Source organism: Salvelinus alpinus, chromosome 5, assembly GCF_045679555.1.
Source record: "Salvelinus alpinus chromosome 5, SLU_Salpinus.1, whole genome shotgun sequence".
Taxonomy (NCBI): domain Eukaryota; kingdom Metazoa; phylum Chordata; class Actinopteri; order Salmoniformes; family Salmonidae; genus Salvelinus; species Salvelinus alpinus.
This window is the reverse complement of record NC_092090.1, coordinates 47554514-47574546: the sequence shown is the minus strand read 5'-3', so window position 1 is coordinate 47574546 and position 20033 is coordinate 47554514. Positions and strand designations below refer to the sequence as shown.

At 45.5% G+C, this 20033-nt stretch overlaps 1 protein-coding gene across 2 annotated transcripts in view; it reads right to left on the bottom strand.

Moving 5' to 3' along the window:
* LOC139575060 (neuron navigator 2-like) overlaps positions 1-20033 on the bottom strand; it is a 121658-nt gene that overhangs the window by 82301 nt on the left and 19324 nt on the right. For both annotated transcript variants that reach the window (XM_071400030.1, XM_071400031.1), the window contains exons 2-3: positions 13395-13512; positions 10372-10424 (exon numbers count right to left, since the gene is read on the bottom strand). In XM_071400030.1, the coding sequence (XP_071256131.1) occupies positions 10372-10424; positions 13395-13512 (171 nt within the window). The remainder of the gene's footprint in view (positions 1-10371; positions 10425-13394; positions 13513-20033) is intronic.

Below are 20033 nucleotides of genomic sequence, written 5' to 3'. Positions count from 1 at the left end.
CGTCATGGGGACAACACACGTAACCGTGATGGAGTGTATACACCTGAAGTCGGAAGTTTACATACACTTAGGTTGGAGTCATTAACACTCGTTTTTCAACCACTCCACAAATTTCTTGTTAACAAACTATAGTTTTGGCAAGACGGTTAGGACATCTACTTTGTGCACGACACAAGTAATATTTCCAACAACTTTTTACAGACAGTTTATTTCAGTTATAATTCACAATATCACAATTCCAGTTGGTCAGAAGTTTACCAACACTAAGTTGACTGTGCCTTTAAACAGCTCGGAAAATTCCAGAAAATTATGCCATGGCTTTAGAAGCTTCTGATGGGCTAATTAACATAATTTGAATCCATTGGAGGTGTACCTGTGGATGTATTTCAAGGCCTACCTCAAACTCAGTGCATACTTCCAAAGTTGAGGCAAAATGGCTTAAGGACAACAAAGTCAAGGTATTGGAGTGGCCATCACAAAGCCCTGACCTCAATCAAATAGAACATTTGTGGGCAGAACTGAAAAAGCATGTGCAAGCAAGGAGGCCTACAAACCTGACTCAGTTACACCAGCTCTGTCAGGAGGAATGGGCCAAACTTCACCCAATTTATTGTGGGAAGGTTGTGGAAGGCTACCCGAAACATTTGACCCAAGTTAAATAATTTAAAGGCAATGCTACCAAATACTAATTGAGTGTATGTAAACTTCTGACCCACTGGGAATGTGATGAAATAAATAAAAGCTGAAATAAATCATTATCTCTACTATTATTCTGACATTTCACATTCTTAAAATAAAATGGTGATCCTAACCTAAAACAGGGAATTTTTACTAGGATTAAATGTCAGGAATTGTGAAAAACTGTGTTTAAATGTATTTGGCTAAGGTGTATGTAAACTTCCGACTTCAACTGTAAGTCTCTCCCTCTCCACCCTATACACTAAACACACACTAGACATGTCACAGACGTGTCACAGACATGTCACAGACATGTCACAGCCACAGATAATCTAACCCTGCAGGTAGATTGAACACTGGACACAAGTAGTACTCAAATTACACTGCAACTGAATAACTTGCAATCCCACATTTTTTTGAAACTAGCCCAGTTATATGTCCACCTAGGAAGCAACACTAACTAGATCATTAAATCAACAATAATGAGAAATTACACTGCCTAAAAATGACCATTATTATTACAAAATAATACAAAATACCAACCGTCGTTATAGCAAAATACAACTTTCAAAACCAAGATACAATTCTAATATGTCCATAGAGTTTCCTCTTACCTAGAACGTTCTCTGAACCTGTCTTGATGGCATGAACACAGCAAATACAGTATCACACTAACCACTGTTCTATTGTACTGGGTCTCTCTCTCAGACACACACACACACCTCTCTCTCTAAGGCTGTCATCACATGCTGGGTCTCAGCCAGCTAGCAGCACAGTAGGGCCGGCCCTGCAATTGCCCTAGGAACAAACACTTTCATACACCACAGAGAATCTATTGTTTGTTTGTGTGTGTGTGTGTGTGTGTGTGTGTGTGTGTGTGTGTGTGTGTGTGTGTGTGTGTGTGTGTGTGTGTGTGTGTGTGTGTGTGTGTGTGTGTGTGTGTGTGTGTGTGTGTGTGTGTGTGTACGCCCCCTCACCGGAAGCTTTGTTTATGTCTTAAGGAATCCTGGCTTGTGGCATGACTGAGTCGGCGCGTGTGTGTTTCTCCTGCCGCCTTTCACTCTCTCAGACAGTTCCACTGAGACTACCTCACCTGTGAACCAAGATAACACTAACCCCGTAAATACCTCTCTCGCTTCACGATACCCTTAGATTGTTGTTTTAGAGAGTCAACAACCCTGTGGTCGGTCAACATGACGCATAGCACAACTTTAACATACAGTCGTGGCCAAAGGTTTTGAGAATGACACAAATATTAATTCCCACAAAGTGTGCTGCTTGCTTCAGTGTCTTTAGATATTTTTGTCAGATGTTACTATGGAATACTGAAGTATAATTACAAGCATTTCATACGTGTCAAAGGCTTTTATTGACAATTACATGAAGTTGATGCAAAGAGTCAATATTTGAAGTGTTGACCCTTCTTTTTCAAGACCTCTGCAATCCGCCCTGGCATGCTGTCAATTAACTTCTGGGCCACATCCTGACTGATGGCAGCCCATTCTTGCATAATCAATGCTTGGAGTTTGTCCACCCGCCTCTTGAGGATTAACCACAAGTTCTCAATGGGATTAAGGTCTGGGGAGTTTCCTGGCCATGGACCCAAAATATCGATGTTTTGTTCCCTGAGCCACTTAGTTATCACTTTTGCCTTATGGCAAGGTGCTCCATCATGCTGGAAAAGACATTGTTCATCACCAAACTGTTCCTGGATGGTTGAGAGAAGTTGCTCTCGGAGGATGTGTTGGTACCATTCTTTATTCATGGCTGTGTTCTTGGGTAAAATTGTGAGTGAGCCCACTCCCTTGGCTGAGAAGCAACCCCACACATGAATGGTCTCAGGATGCTTTACTGTTGGCATGACACAGGACTGATGGTAGCGCTCACCTTGTCTTCTCCAGACAAGCTTTATTCCGGATGCCCCAAACAATCGGAAAAGGGATTCATCAGAGAAAATGACTTTACCCCAGTCCTCAGCAGTCCAATCCCTGTACCTTTTGCAGAATATCAGTCTGTCCCTGATGTTTTTCCTGGAGGGAAGTGGCTTCTTTGCTGCCCTTCTTGACACCAGGCCATCCTCCAAAAGTCTTCGCCTCACTGTGCGTGCAGATGCACTCACACCTGCCTGCTGCCATTCCTGAGAAAGCTCTGTACTGGTGGTGCCCCGATCCCGCAGCTGAATCAACTTTAGGAGACGGTCCTGGCGCTTGCTGGACTTTCTTGGGCGCCTTGAAGCCTTCTTCACAACAATTGAACCGCTCTCCTTGAAGTTCTTGATGATCCGATAAATGGTTGATATAGGTGCAATCTTACTGGCAGCAATATCCTTGCCTGTGAAGCCCTTTTTGTGCAAAGCAATGATGACGGCACGCGTTTCCTTGCAGGCAACCATGGTTGACAGAGGAAGAACAATGATTCCAAGCACCGCCCTCCTTTTGAAGCTTCCAGTCTGTTATTCGAACTCAATCAGCATGACAGAGTGATCTCCAGCCTTGTCCTCGTCAACACTCACATGATGTCAGCTGGTCCTTTTGTGGCAGGGCTGAAATGCAGTGGAAATGTTTTTGGGGGATTCAGTTCATTTGCATGGGAAAGAGTGACTTTGCAATTAATTGCAATTCATCTGATCACTCTTCATAACATTCTGGAGTACATGCAAATTGCCATCATACAAACTGAGGCAGCAGACTTTGTGAAAATGTATATTTGTGTCATTCTCAAAACTTTTGGCCACGACTGTACTGTACCTCCTGATGTAATTCAACTAGACAGGTCCATAGTGTTACACAACTACCTTCTTTGAAAGCTGGTAGTACTGGCGCCCAAGTGGCAAGTAACCCAACACACACAAAAACAAACCAATAGCACCAATACTACAGTACTTTACAGTGAAACAATCAAACTGAATGCAGTCTAGATACAGCAGAGGACACAGAGCGACAAGAAATTAGGTAAATATACAATTCTCTAACCGCAGAGAAGAAGGTGAGGAGGAGAGAGGGATGACAGGAGGAGCGCTAACCCAAATAGTGGCTCCAGCCGATACCTTGTGGTCAAACGGGTGACACTCCTCCATACGGGGTTGCCTAGCAACACTACGCAGCACGGTACCTGTGATTGCTCTGCACTCGCATCTTGATTACATAGGGTTCGGCCAGCTGATACAAGTTGGTATCACACTCAGACACACATGTGCACGCACATGTATGCAGGAACGCACGCACGCACGCACGCAAGCACACACACACACACACGTTGTCTGAAGGAGGTATCCCCCTAGCTGTCACACACTTGATTACACATTAACTTCAGACAGTATCCTGCTAGTGGTATCTCGCTTCCCCTATTCACCTGTGGCGACTCACATGACCAATCAATACAATCTATATGATCATATACTATGTAAATATAGCAGTCATATAACCTATGAACGACCACGGCCTTAGTACTGAACTGTTGGGACATGGAAGGAACGTCAGTCACGATAACCTGACGCTGTATATAACAGCATACACTTAAGTCAAACGCTGTTTTGTCAGGCTTACAGCTGTCGTGGCCTTGAGTGGCACCTGAAGGTGAAACACGGGTTGACGTTTAGAACTGACAACGCCTTGATGTAAAGGAGGAAACGCCATTTGACATTCGCTGAGGGCTTATGAAGCCTCCTAAGGCCTCGTTTTCATCATTCCCCATTAGGAGAAGACTACTGGGAAGACGGGTCTGAACTGGTTTCGACCTGTATGGAGCTAGTAGTAACGTCGTTTCTACCCGAACAATAGAGCAGTGTGTGTGTGTGTGTGTGTGTGTGTGTGTGTGTGTGTGTGTGTGTGTGTGTGTGTGTGTGTGTGTGTGTGTGTGTGTGTGTGTGTGTGTGTGTGTGTGACACAAGTGTATCCCTCCACAGTAAGAAGTAGGCCTCTGACAGACCTAAAGCACTTCAGGGGATATGTGAGTGGGGTGCAGTAGCGGGAGCGTCCTGTGTGGTTTTAGCACCTCTGTGTCACCACTACCCCAATGACAGCATGTCACTGCGAAAGCTACGGTTATTTCCTGGGTGGCAAGGGTATGAGACTGGGAGGGACTAGCGGTAAAAGGGTGTGTGTGTGTGTGTGTGTGTGTGTGTGTGTGTGTGTGTGTGTGTGTGTGTGTGTGTGTGTGTGTGTGTGTGTGTGTGTGTGTGTGTGTGTGTGTGTGTGTATGTGTGTGTGTGTGTGTGAGGGCCACAGTTGTAAAAACAACTATTCCCCCACTCGTCTGAAACACTGAGCAAGATGGTGATAAAAAGGCTTTATATCCCTCCATTATAAGTCCTAAGCTTGTTTACATGTTTGCTGGTTTAAAACAAGAGGTTAAGGGTAGAGTTGTTAATTGCCAGAAGCTTTTCAGGGTTTTGAATGCAGCTTTACCACAGCAATCAAGTCAAGTGTTGTTAATGGAGCTCTCAGTAGGTCCTGGGTGTTGAGTGGCCGGCTAACAGGGAAAGTGTGTGTGTGTGTGTGTTTTCACTCTGTATTAAAATCCACAAAGACATGTGCATAATGACTGGTTGCACCTGCCTCCAGCACTGCTCGAACGCTTCAGTTTCAGCTGAAGAGCTCACACACACGCAAGCTGCACACGACACACAGTGGTGACACACAAACGCACGCACCCCCCATCAAATATCTCTCAGCTCAGGCCAAACAGAGAAACACACACACACGTACACACACAAAAACACACACACACTTAAACACACAGCGTCAGCCCACCGTTTCTTCCACCTCTCGCTGTAAAATGCTAACAGTGGTAAGCTAAGAGAGGTTTTAGAGAAGGTTCTAATCACTGTACAGAACAAAGACACAGAGAGGGACAGAGACCAGAGAGGGACAGAGACCAGAGAGGGACAGAGACCAGAGAGGGACAGAGACCAGAGAGGGACAGAGACCAGAGAGGAACAGAGACCAGAGAGGGACTACAGAGACAAGAGAGGGACAGAGACCAGAGAGGAACAGAGACCAGAGAGGGACAGAGACCAGAGAGGGACAGAGACCAGAGAGGGACAGAGACCAGAGAGGAACAGAGACCAGAGAGGAACAGAGACCAGAGAGGAACAGAGACCAGAGAGGGACAGAGACCAGAGAGGGACAGAGACCAGAGAGGGACAGAGACCAGAGAGGGACAGAGACCAGAGAGGGACAGAGACCAGAGAGGAACAGAGACCAGAGAGGAACAGAGACCAGAGAGGGACAGAGACCAGAGAGGGACAGAGACCAGAGAGGGACAGAGACCAGAGAGGAACAGAGACCAGAGAGGGACAGAGACCAGAGAGGGACAGAGACCAGAGAGGAACAGAGACCAGAGAGGAACAGAGACCAGAGAGGAACAGAGACCAGAGAGGGACAGAGACCAGAGAGGGACAGAGACCAGAGAGGGACTACAGAGACAAGAGGCAGCCTGGAGCGTCTCAATTACTGGTGACTGGAGGGCACAATCAACCTCTAATGGGACCCGGCTAATTGATAGTGGATACACAGAGAGAACCGCCTGACTGACTGATTCCTGTGTGTGTGTGTGTGTGTGTGTGTGTGTGTGTGTGTGTGTGTGTGTGTGTGTGTGTGTGTGTGTGTGTGTGTGTGTGTGTGTGTGTGTGTGTGTGTGTGTGTGTGTGAGTTGGTGGTGGGGGGGCGCGGTCTGTCTATCAGCCTAAATTAGCCTTCAACTGGCACACTGGCCCAATTTACAACCCTCCACATTCAGAGGAGGGATACCGGCTAGTTTCCCATTGCAGTAAAAAAAAACACCGAAATCACAAGCAGTATGATTGAATGCGAAATGTACAAATGTAAGGTAAAATGTGAAAGCACTGACAAAATGTCTAACTCTAAGATGTGTTTATTGTTTGGAGCGTGTCAAGTGCAGTGAAAATATGTTCAGATTTGTATCAGAACAACCAGTAATTGGAACAACAGATAGGAAGCATACCATAAACTCTTGCCTTCAGCCCGGTTTCAAGCTGAATTGTGGGTACTATAAATTTATGGCTGTCCCGACAAAACGAAATCTTGGCCGACCGAAAGTTGTCTGTTCTTTCGATCAATCGATTGGTCAACATTTTTGAAGGTGTATTTTTCCGTATATCGACACACTCTATGTGTTTTCATAAAATCAGTGATATGCATTGAGCTCGTTTGACGCTTTAAGTTGACTGTTCGATGAAATAACACACACATGACTCAAGAGGGAGCCAGATAACCAGAAGAAGAAAAAAACTTAACCTGAACCAACCATTCTCCTCCACCTCCTGCTGGCTTTCGCAGATTCTGCCATTGCTCTCCTGACGTTGCCGGTAATAGGCTACACGAGGAGTCGGCAACCTTTCTCATGTGGAATGTCAATTTATATGACCATTTCTACCAATCTGCGTGCCAATTATGGTTTTTATATACACATGTTCGTGGAACAGTTTCATTTCATTTATATTGGCGTCTTCATATCTCAAAATCGTTTAATCGTTTAATCAAAATTCTATCCAAATCTAACTGAAAATGATACAAACCTAAAAAGTGACTTCTATTGCCATTACCAACTATGTAAAAAATAGCCTACATAAAGCCAACAAACAAAACCATTGCAGCCTGCAGGTAGAAAATATCAGAATTTAAAAAAGAAAAAGTATCCTATTAATCACATTGGCTACGCATGGCCTGTCTGCAACAAACTTGAAACATTGTATCAACTATTAACTTGGTCCCGTGTGGCTCAGTTGGTAGAGCATGGCGCTTGCAACGCCAGGGTTGTGGGTTCATTCCCCACGGGGGGACCAGGATGAATATGTATGAACTTTCCAATTTGTAAGTCGCTCTGGATAAGAGCGTCTGCTAAATGACGTAAATGTAAATGGTTCCAGCTGAAGCTTGCGGTGCAACATTGTATAAAATATTCTGGTCCCTCAGAGTGGTGCTCGGGACGGACACAGCTGTTGGCTATTTGCGCAAGGGATAAGAAGCATTGCTTGACTTGGGCAGGAGCTCACCGGAGCTGAGTACCGGCACCTCAACTTTTCTACTGCTTGAGCTCCTGTTCCACTTAGAGAATATCAGCTCAAAAGTAATGTGGAGCTCCTGCACCTAAATATAAACAGTAACAGCACCCAAAATGAGTACCGGAACCTACTTCAGCCCAAGTCAAGCACTGATTAGAAGTAATCAGGTAGGCCTGCTCCACAGCTCATTAGTGATGGTGCTTTAAGCCAATCAGAAACACTATCAGATCCCAAAATGGGCACATTTATACAGTGTATTCAAGCCTTGACATTTTTCCTAATTTTGTTACGTTACAGCCTTATTCTAAAATGTATTTTTCCTCACCAATCTACACACAAAATAATGACAAAGCAAAAACTGTTTTTTTGATTTTTTTGCGAATTTATTCAAAAAAAAACGGAAATATCACATTTACATAAGTACTCAGACCCTTTACTCAGTACTTTGTTGAAGCACTTATTATAGCCTCGAGTCTTATTGGGTACGTCGCTAGAAGCTTGGCACACCTGTATTTGGGAGTTTCTCCCATTCTTCTCTGCAGATCCTCTCAAGCTCTGTCAGGTTGGATGGGGAGCGTTACTGCACTGCTATTTTCAGGTCTCTCCAGAGATGTCCGATCGGGTCCAAGCGCAGGCTCTGGCTGGGCCACTCAAGGACATTTAGAGACTTGTCACGAAGCCACTCCTGCTTCGTCTTGGCTGTGTTCTTAGGGTCATTGTCTTGTTGGAAGGTGAACCTTCACCCCAGTCTGAGGTCCTGAGCACTCTGGAGCAGGTTTTCATCAAGGATCTCTCTGTACTTTGCTTTCTTCATCTTTGCCACGATCCTGTCTCGTCTCTCAGTCACTGCTGCTGAAAAACATCCCCACAGCATGATGCTGCCACCGCCATGCTTCACAGTAAGGATGGTGCCAGGTTTCCTCCAGACGTGACGCTTGGCTTTCAGGCCAAAGAGTTCAATCTTGGTTTCATCAGACCAGAGAATGCTGTTTCTCATGGTCTGAGAGTCTTTAGGGGCCTTTTGGCAAACTCCAAGCGGGCTGTCATGTGCCTTTTACTGAGGAGTGGCTTTCGTCTGGCCACTCTACCATAAAGGCCTGATTGGTGGAGTGCTGCAGAGATAGTTGTCCTTCTGGAAGGTTCTCCCATCTCCACAGAGGAACTCTGGGGCTCTGTCAGAGTGACCATCAGGTTCTTGGTCACCTCCCTGACCAAGGCCCTTCTCCCCCGATTGCTCAGTTTGGCCAGCTCTAGGAAGAGTGTTGATGGTTCCAAACATCTTCCATTTAAGAATGATGGAGGCCACTGTGTTCTTGGGGACCTTCAATGCTGCAAAAGAAAGTTGGTACCCTTCCCCAGATCTGTGCCTCAACACAATCCTGTCTCGGAGCTCTACGGACAATTCCTTCGACCTCATGGCTTGGTTTTTGCTCTGACATGCACTGTTAACTGTGGGACAGGTGTGTGTCTTTCCAAATCATCTACAATCAATTTAATTTACCACAGGTGGAATCTAATCAATCCAATCTCTAATCTCAAGGATGATCAATGGAAACAGGATGCACCTGAGCTCAATTTCCAGTCTCATAGCAAAGGGTCTGAATACTTATGTAAATAAGGTATTTCTGTTTTTTATTTTTAATACATTTGCAAAAATGTCTAAAAACCTATTTTCACTTTATCACTATGGGGTAATGTGTGTAGATTGATGAGAGAAAAAAAGATTTAATCAATTTTAGAATAAGGCTGTAACGTAACAAAATGTGGAAAAAGTCATGGGCTCTGAATACATTCCGAAGGCACTGTATATATATTTGCTACAGCTCGACTAAGAGAATCTTGGTCGACCAACAGCCTATCGACCAAACAATCGACCAGTCTACTAATTGTGGTCAACCCATTCAAAATTAGACATTCTTTCAAATTCCCACCCCTAATAAATGCGTATATAAACGCAGCCACAGATACACTCTCTCTCTCTCACTCATGTGTTCTAATGTTAAACTGCCCCAACAAACCACAATAAACGCAGAAATGAATATACAGTAGAACTAAGCCTTTGCCTGGGAGAAGAGTATGCTTGCCAAAGCCCTCTCCAAAAGGGAATCCTTATACAGTAACCACAGCCATTACAACATCGCCCTGCTAACGCTTTTACTGTCATCGTAACTTCAATTCTCCATCTGGATTTTGTCCCCTTAGATAACATAAGTGGAGTTTTTATTTCTAGTAGTAACGTGATGAAGCGAGCTTGGTTCTCTTCCAGACACCAAACCTCAGTCTCTGGTGCGTCAAAGTGAGAGCCAATGGCCTGTCTGTAGGCCAGACGTTTTACAAAGACTGACCGCAAACAATAACAGGAGTAATACCCATAACCATTCAATTGGACCCATGTCTTCTGAGACAGAGCTAAATTCGAATTTCCTGCTTAAATAAGGTCACTGTACGTACGCACAGCTTATACACGCTCAAGTACACGCGCACGTATGAGTTAACACACAAACACAGACACTCTACTGTGGTGGACCAAGACATCAAAAGGCACTTTTTACTTCACACACTCACCCATTCAAACAAGCAAACAAACCCCCCCCCCCCCCACAAGGATTCTAACGTTATACTGCCAAACACACAAACCAATAGAAGGAAACCCTAGGAAGGTCACTCACCATCTGAGCACGAGTCTTAGGGCAGCCATTGATGTCTTCAATCTTCTCATTGGCTGAAGGAGAGAGAGAGAGAGAGAGAGAGAGAGAGAGAGAGAGAGAGAGAGAGAGAGAGAGAGAGAGAGAGAGAGAGAGAGAGAGAGAGAGAGAGAGAGAGAGAGAGAGAGAGAGAGAGAGAGAATAAAAGGTGTTCTTAGTGATATCCCTGGTTCTTACTCCAGGATGTTCCTACTCAGTGCCAGAGAGAGTGAGTGAGGAGAGCAGGCCTGTGACTGGGTGGAGAGGGTCACTGCCCCCTCTTTCTTCTGAGAGATGAAACCCAATCTAGTTAGAGCAAATGTGCGTGGGGCCACTAGGGGCCAGGCAGAGTTGGCCGGGAGAAGGGGTGTGTGTGGATCCCCCCCCTCCCCTCCTTTAGAGGCCCAGCCCACAGCAGCTGAGACAAGGTTGTCCACTTTCAACACTACAGCCTGCTGGGGCCGACTGGGCATCTCCGCCACAGGAACCTGACTGCCACCTACTGCAGGAAAATAAAGGGTTATCCCAGCGGGTCCAAACTTTGTGTCAGGTGGATAAACACTCTCACAAACACACACACGCACTTGCACATAAACACACCCTGTGGAATGTACACAGAACCAAAACATAAACACAACGTGTAAAGTGATGGTCCCGTGTTTCAAGAGCTGAAATAAAATAGCCCAGAAATGTTCCATGAGCACAAAGAGATTATTTCTCTCAAATGTTGTGCAAATAAATGTCTTTAGCTTTGCCAAGATAATGCATCCACCTGACAGGTGTAGCGTATCAAGAAGCTGATTAAACAGCTTGATCATTACACAGGTGCCCCTTGTGCTGGGTACAATAAAAGGCCACTCTACATGTGCAGTTTTGTCACACAACACAATCAGGAATGTCCACCAGAGCTGTTGCCAGAGAATTGAATGTTCATTTCTCTACCATAAGCCACCTCATATGTCGTTTTAGATCATTTGGCAGTACGTCCAACCGGCCTCACAAGCGAAGACCACGTGTATGGCATTGTGTGGGTGAGCGGTTTGCTGATGTCAAACGTTGTGGCGGTGGGGTTATGGTATGGGCAGGCATAAGCTACGGACAACGAACACAATTGCATTTTATCGATGGCAATTTGAATGCACAGAGATACCTTGACAAGATCCTGAGGCCCATTGTGAGGCCCATTTTTTTAAAGGTATATGTGACCAACAGATGCATATCTGTATTCCCAGTCATGTGAAATCCATAGATTAGGGCAGAATGAATTCATTTCAAATGACTGATTTCCTCATATGAACTGTAACTCAGTAAAATCTTAGACATTTTTGCATGTAGCGTTTATATTTTTGTTCAGTATATATTATGACTCGTCTAAACCCTGCCATTATCTGTCATTCGGTCTCCCCTTGTTGTCTCCTACCAAAATAATGTGCTACTGATCCCAGCCAGGTCTCTGACCCTGTGTCACCGTGTCACTGTCCCCCTGCTTCACACCCACTGAGCTGCATGGTCAGATTTCAGTCACAATTGTCTGGTGTGATATTCCCCCCCCCCCATCTACATAGAGAGGGGGACAGGAAACTATGAATGAACTGGTGAATGGGCACTCATATAGGGATTGGAAGAGGGATAGAGCTCGGTTACATGACACCAGGATAGCAATAGTCAGCTGTGGGGGGGGAAGAGTGTCAAAAACAGCACAGCGACATAGCCAGACAGACTTAGTCGATGAGTCGGCTGTAGACGACCTTTGCAATGAACACCACCTCTGCTTTACCTCACCTACTTGTGCGTGTCAGTGTGTGTGTGTGCGTTTGCTTACGTGCATGTTTACAATAGCATGTGCCACTGTTTCTACCCTACACTGTCCCCTAGGTGATAACCGAGACCGCTGATGGTGAGAAATCCTGCTCTCTCTGGGGGGGGAGTCTACTATACCAGGGGACGGAAAGACAATCCAGTTTGTGTCGTAACAGGTCATTGAAAGACGCATGCTTACGACACTGTGCATCCTCGATGATGCTCACTGTCCAGTGACTACAGAGATTCAATCTGAGCATCAAAAGACAAAGAGGAAGAGAACAGAGGACTCAGTGTCTCCAAACCCACCCATCCTGCCGTCGACGCGACAAAATAAAATCCCCCAAAAGATCCATCTTCCGCTCTGAAGACCCGCTAGCCTACTCTGACTCTCAGAGAAGTAGTGAGAGAACGTCTCGGAATTGATTTATTTCTCAAAATGATTAGGTTTTCCTTGTTCTCTACTCCAGATTCTAGTCTGAATTCTACGGAGAAGACTCTAGTCTACACAAATGTTCTATGGCGTGGGACTATGATGGGTTCTGTACTAAATTACTCTTATTCCCAATTCTATGTGCGCTCTACATTAGTATCGTATGATGTTCTGTACATGATCTTAGATTTGAGGCAGTGTTTTTGTATACAAAGAAATATAATCTATATTCTCTGATACAGTTCTATAGAACTCTGGGAAGCAGAGGAGTGACAATAAGTCATTGGTCAGCTGATGTGACAGTGCTGTAACCTCGGAGGGCACCGTCTCCCCCCTCTGTCCTCTTCAAAAGATGACAGGGAAGCTTGTGAAGTGGGGAAATTACAGGACTAAGGGGAGGGGGCGCATAATGACATTACGTTACAAAACCTCCCTCAGTCAAACTTCTCCCTGACTGCGCCATTGTCAAATATTTCAGCGTTAAACTGAGGGATTTTCCTAACTCAATTTTGGAGAATAATAACTTCTTGATAATACGTTAATAATATTTTGTTGTTGAAATTAATACTTTTATGAGGACAGTTCATCACCAGTAGCATATACCATTATGACGGTTACTGTACAAATATACATTAGTATACATAGCGTTACAACTTCAAAGGTGTATAAACATGGTATCTGCATGAGAAGTCTAGACCATCAACTGAACTCATTAGCAGTAACAGTAATAACATGGCATCAAGAGAAGAGCTGGTAAATAAAGTGTACCCCTTACCGACAACCTGTATGATCTCCGCAAGCAGCACTCCGTCCGTGACGTCTGTTTGCAGGTCCTTGATAAGTCGCTTGTGTCCTGACTTGGCTAGGTAGTGGTTGGCCCAATCCGTATAGATCTGTTGAGGACACAAAACATCAGCGTCCATTCATTAGACGCCCAGGGAACGACTAATATCAAAAGCGAAACACAACTCTTGCGCCTCCGCTTTTTAGAAGTCATGCGAGTGTTTAAAATCCCATAACACTTAACAAAAAAAGACAAATTACTCAAATTAAACACGTTTACGACTCAAATAAAAAATAACAACATGGTTGAATAGGACCCGCGCACCCCCTTTTCTTTCGTCGGGGGCGCAGAGCTAGCACATATCCGCGTGGTATTCAAATTGGGACCATTGTGCTCGGATAGCGCAGCAGCGAGAGCAGACGGTTTCAATGAGGCGCTGACATCACGAACTCGAGGACAGAAAAGGCCCTTCAGAGTGTGCGAGGGAGGGGTAGGGGGGGGGGGGGGGGGGTTGAATTAAGCGTCTGAATAATCTGAATAGTTTCGTTTGTAATTGGTTGTTGCAGACAACTCTCTCTCTCCCCAAGGCTGCTTGCCTCTCCCGGATTGAAGGCCGGCGAGGGACGTATTTGGATAAATAAAAAACCCAAGCAAGAGCAGAGGGAGAGAAAGATGCAAATGGTCAGAGAGAGAGATACCATCTCAAATTGAGATGAAAAATGTTGGTAACAAACAAAAGCACTGAAGTAAGGACACAGTGATGCTTAACTAGAAATAACAGCAATTCGGTAGGGAAGGGGATGCTGGACACATTCAGAAAATGTTTCTAAAGAGTGTGTTTCATGTGGAAAGTTGTAGAAACAAGTTCAAAATCTCAAGGCAAATTGTAAATACAATTCCGGAGTAACCGAATTAAGTCTGACATTTTTTGTCTGAGGCATCCCGGTGAATCTGAGCAATGTTTTTCTGCCGCCATCACTTCAGTATTTCAGACAGCTAAATGAAGCATCACACACGCGCACATGCACACGCACACACGATGTGACCCCGGTTCTCTGTGTTTTTAAAGGTAAATAGACCCGGGGCCAATTCAGTGTTACTCGTCATATGAATCCCTGCTCTGAACGCTTCATTTCTAACATACACAAACACAGAGCAAGGTTCAAACACTGTTTTAAGTAGGCTCCACATTCTCTCTCTCTCGCTCTCTCGCTCTCTCTCTCTCTCTCTCTCTCTCTCTCTCTCTCTCTCTCTCTCTCTCTCTCTCTCTCTCTCTCTCTCTCTCTCTCTCTCTCTCTCACACACGCACACATGCACACACACACAGCTATAACATGGCTCAGACAGCGCTAAACAAGCCTTTAAGAAAAGGAACGTGGGTGTGCTTTGAAGCAGTTTTATGCAGTAGGTAGAGTGAGGGGTTTGGGTGTAATTAAAAAGCAGGTAAAGCGAGAAGCTGTCAACCACTGGAGCAGAACAGGAACCAGTCGAAGACCCCCTGAGGGTGGGAGGGGGCAGGTGTAAAGGGAGGAGGGCAGGATGGTGGATCCATCCTATACAGAGCCATACTCAGGAGCTCATGTAGGCTCGTCATTATTACTGGAGATGAAACAGGCCTAGTTGAACGACCCCCCCCCCCCCCCCCCCCCATCGGTATTGTAAAATCCAATGTTAGCCCAACAGCCCTTGATTTGAACGTAAAGCTGGTAATATGTGTTAATTCTCTATGGGGATGAAATGCTGTGACACACTGTATCTGGGGAATATCAACCTGGTCAGCACAAGGCGTTGAAAATACGTTTATTTTATTTTGTTTACGTATTTTCAACCAAAACATTGTATTTTCATTATTTTATATATATATTTATTTTTACATTTTTATTATTATTATTATTAATTTTATTTAATTGTATTAATTTTTTAATTAATTTTATTTTTTCATTATTGACACCAATCAATGATTGACACCAAAGGTTAAAGGATACAGCGGATCACTGGATTTCATGACTTATGGAACTGGAAGGACAATCGCGTACAATAACAACACATGGGACCTCTGACTTAAGATTAAAACATACCCTGAGGGTATATGAAGAAGTACGGGGCACTGAGAATAGGGAACACAGAGGGAGGGAAAATGAAGAGGGAGAGAATCCACATTTCAAAACTCTATAGTGTAAGGCCGGTGAAATCCCGCTCACTAAAACCAGAACACCACACACTAAAAGGCCTGTGCTGTCCAACCCACTTACACTAATAACCTGTCAACTATTAGGGTTATTACCGCGTTAGCAAAGAAGCCTGAAACAGCACTTAACACACCGGAAGATGCCTTTGATCCGTGTCTGACGGCGCTGTCAGCCACTCTGGGACTTCTCCACATCACAGGGAAAAAGCCCCTCTCTTCCAGAACATATCTGATTATTCCTTAACTTCACCGACTGTAGGCACCAACCGTACTGACAGCATCCCGACCCCCTAAACTAATATGTGTGTTCGTAATAGTAGAATAACCCATTTTAGTGTTGAGTTTGTAAATAAAGTCAGCGGTGAAGACATAGACCTACAATGGCAAATAGGGAAAAAGGAGATGAGGTGATTTCCTATTTCATCAGTGTTGTGTTTGTTACACGTTAATCAATGATTCTTTCAAGAGGGGAAATCCCACATCAGCATCATTCCGGAAAAATTTCCAGTAATCCCACCCTCTCATCCCAGGATTGGAGTTATTTTTTGGGAGCTGTAAATTGGTAAGAGGTACAATCCCCTCCTCAAGGGAATGCAACATGACACTGAGTGGCTGGGATCTGATTCATACACAGTCTCTGACCACTCACTGTACCCTTTACAAGACCCCTGTGTGTGTATGTGTGTGTGTTTGTTTCTGTGTGTGTGTGTGTGTGTGTGTGTGTGTGTGTGTGTGTGTGTGTGTGTGTGTGTGTGTGTGTGTGTGTGTGTGTGTGTGTGTGTGTCTGTGTGTGTGTGTCCTCGAAAGGGTTAAAGCCGTGTGAATGAGCAACAGTGTGACGTCCCGTTTAAAATGGGTCACACAATGTTCTATGAACACACACACACACACACACACACACACACACACACACACACACACACACACACACACACACACACACACACACACACACACACACACACACAGAGATGCCCTTAGGCCACACACAACTGTCGCTCTCCCACTGCATGCCTTAGCCATTTCGCACAAACATGCCTCACAACCAGCCTCCACACACCACCCAGGCCTGCCGACTCATCAATCCAGCATATGATGCCCCGCAGAGGGCATGACGCACACAAGCCTCCCCCTACAGCGCTGGGTCATGGGCTGGGGAGGTAGAGAGAGAGAGAGAGGACAGGCAGCTCATCACACTGACATGCCCTTTACTTGTGTCGGTAGAGACTTCCGGGAAGAGAAGAGATGGTGATTGGAGTGGATGCTTTGATGTCAAAGGCATACTCTCAGAGATGTCACAGCTACTCATTGCATTCTGATTGAAGTGGGGAATGCTAAACAGGTGTGTGTGTGTGTGTGTGTGTGTGTGTGTGTGTGTGTGTGTGTGTGTGTGTGTGTGTGTGTGTGTGTGTGTGTGTGTGTGTGTGTGTGTGTGTGTGTGTGTGTGTGTGTGTGTGTGTGTGTGTGTGTGTGTGCAGGTGCAAAGAGAAGGGGTTGAAAAAAAAACAGGGGCCGTAACTTTTCATTAACTTATTACTCTTTCATCTTTCACTTTGTTTGCCATGCATCCTTTGACTTGCATGCTACACACACACACACACACACACACACACACACACACACACACACACACACACACACACACACACACACACACACACACACACACACACACACACACACACACACACAGTCTTGTATAACTAACCTTGTGGGGACACACAATTCAGTCCCATTCAAAATCCAAATTTTCCCTAACCCTATACCTAACTCTAACCTTAACCCGAAAACATAACCTTAACCATAGCTCATAACCCTAGCTCCTAAACCTAATCCTAATTCCAACCCTGACACGAATTCTAACCTTAACCTCCCTAGAAAAAGCATTTGACCTTGTGGGGGCTAACCCCCCCCCCCCCCCCCCAGTATAGCCAAAGGGCAATAACAGCACTTTAGCATCATGGTTCCCACACACACACACACACTAAATAAACATGTGCTTTCCAACCCGCATACACTAATAACCTGTCAACTATTAAGGTTCTCCAAGCAGTCACAAAGAAGCCTAAAACAGCACAACACTTAACACACCATCTACACCATCTTCACCATCTAGTGAAGTGAAAGAGAACCAGGTTAAGAAAACACCCAGGACTTACGAGATGGAAGTTAAACTCTGTTCAATTTGCTAATGGCATAGCACTGGACGCAGAAAATACCAAACACACACTCTGCTGTGAATACACTTTAGAGCGAGGTGAAATGGTAGGCTGCATTTCACTCATTTACTTTCGCGCTCCTGAAGTGGGGTCTCTATTCTCAGGCGCATAAAAGAGCAACTGTATAGACGACTTGACAAAATTCTGTGACTTGTGTGATTTTTGCAAGTACAGCGCCCCGAGTTTGCTCAATTGAGCCTGTAACATCCATGAGTCTCTGTGGTGTGTAGGCAGTCATGCACACTTTTTCCTCTCAACCTCGTCCCAAATTGACTGCATTACTGCTTGTCTTCGTGAGAGGTATTGACATGTTGAAATCAATTTTCGGCTGAGTTTACATAGAGCCACGACTACATGGAACTCTATTCCACATCATGTAACTCACTCAGTTAAAAAACGGATAAAACTACACCTAATGGAACAGCGCGGACTGTGAAGAAACACACACATACATCATTCGCAAACATATGCACATACATACACCCCTTTTCTCCCCAATTGGTAGTTACAGTCTTGTCCCATCACTGCAACTCCTGTACAGACTCAGGAGAGGCAAAGGTCGAGAGCCATGCATCCTCCGAAACACAACTCTGACAAGGCGCACTGCTTCTTGACACACTGCTCACTTAACCCGGAACCCAGACGCGCCAATGTGTCGGAGGAAACACCATACAGCTGGACGACCGAAGTCAGCGTGCATGCGCCCGGCCCGCCCCAAGGAGTCGCTAGAGAGCAACTGGACAAGGAAATCCCGGCCGGCCAAATCCTCCCCTAACCCTAACTGGACCAATTGTGCGCCGCCTCATGGGTCTCCCGGTCGGGGCCGGCTGCGACACAGCCTGGGATCAAACCCGGGTCTGTCATGACGCCTCAAGCACTGCCTTAGACCGCTGCGCCACTCGGGAGGCCCCACACATACATTTTAATATTGTTATTCTGCTGTATTATTGTATTACTGTACACACAGCATTCTACCTGCCTGCTACCTGCCTCTGTCCGCCCCTCTCCATAAATACACACAACTTCCTCTATAAGTGCTCAGAGAGACCTGGCTCAACCCCAGACCAGCTATTTTGGGTTGACCCCTCTTCTTCACTTTCTATACCTCCATTCCGCTCTCTTTTCCTTTCCCTCTCTTTATCGTTCCTCTCTCTCACACTAGGATGTTACCATCAGTGCCTGGTCTCTCTCTTCTCTTTCTCCTTGTTCCTCTCATCTTCCCTGTTCCATTCATCCCTTCCTCCTCCCTCCTTTTTCCACTTTTCCCACTTCTAATACATGATCTATTTTTCATGTTTTTCTCTTTTCTACATTCACCTTCTCTCTTTCTCCCTGATCGTAACCATCTCTCAGCAAGCCCCTCAAGGCCCTTACCGTTTTAAAGTGCCCACAGGAGAAGCGGCTGGGTCCTCTGACAGGCACCCTGAGGCCCCCACACACCGCCATCCAGGCCCCTCAGGTCCCCCTCAGGTGGGGGCCATCCAGAAATCTCCCCAAAAAGACAGGACTATAGATGAGCGCTCGTTATAGCGGCGCTCTGTCACATAGACGAGATGGTAAATATAGCCATGATGTCCATCTGACGACTCTCTTCTTTCCTTCTCACACCTCTCTCTCTCTCTACTACCCACTCTGTTTACAAACTTCCCATTTTATACCTCTCTCCACTCTGTCGCGCACCGTCTCTGCTCTCCTCCGACGTGCTCTAAGTCACTGTCTCGACCTCCCTCTACTTTTCAACTCTCTCTCTCTCTCTCTCTTTCTGAATCACTCACTCAATCACTGAGTCAACTCTTCTCTCCAATGCCTCCTCCTGTCTCTAACCCCCACCCTCCCCTCTTCCCACCCCCTGACTCATAACCCTCCCATCCCAGCTCAATAGTCCCCTTCCCAAGGTGCTGCTGGGCTCAGACCCCCAGACGGATAGTGTAAACAAGATGAATGGCCGTGTCAGAGGTAACAGAGTAACAGGCAAATACTTCGTAACAGCTGTCCTCTTACACCCTGCAAACCTGGCACTGTACATAAATAACACACACACACACACACACACACACACACACACACACACACACTTGTTCAGGTGAGGTCTGACACATTTGAGAACCGGAGACAGCGGGACAAAAGGGCAAAGTCTGCCCTCATAACCTGATATTTCCCATCTATCAGCTCCCAGCTGGATGATGTCTTTGTTTCTTTACAGAGAGAAAGTTCGCTGTCCTT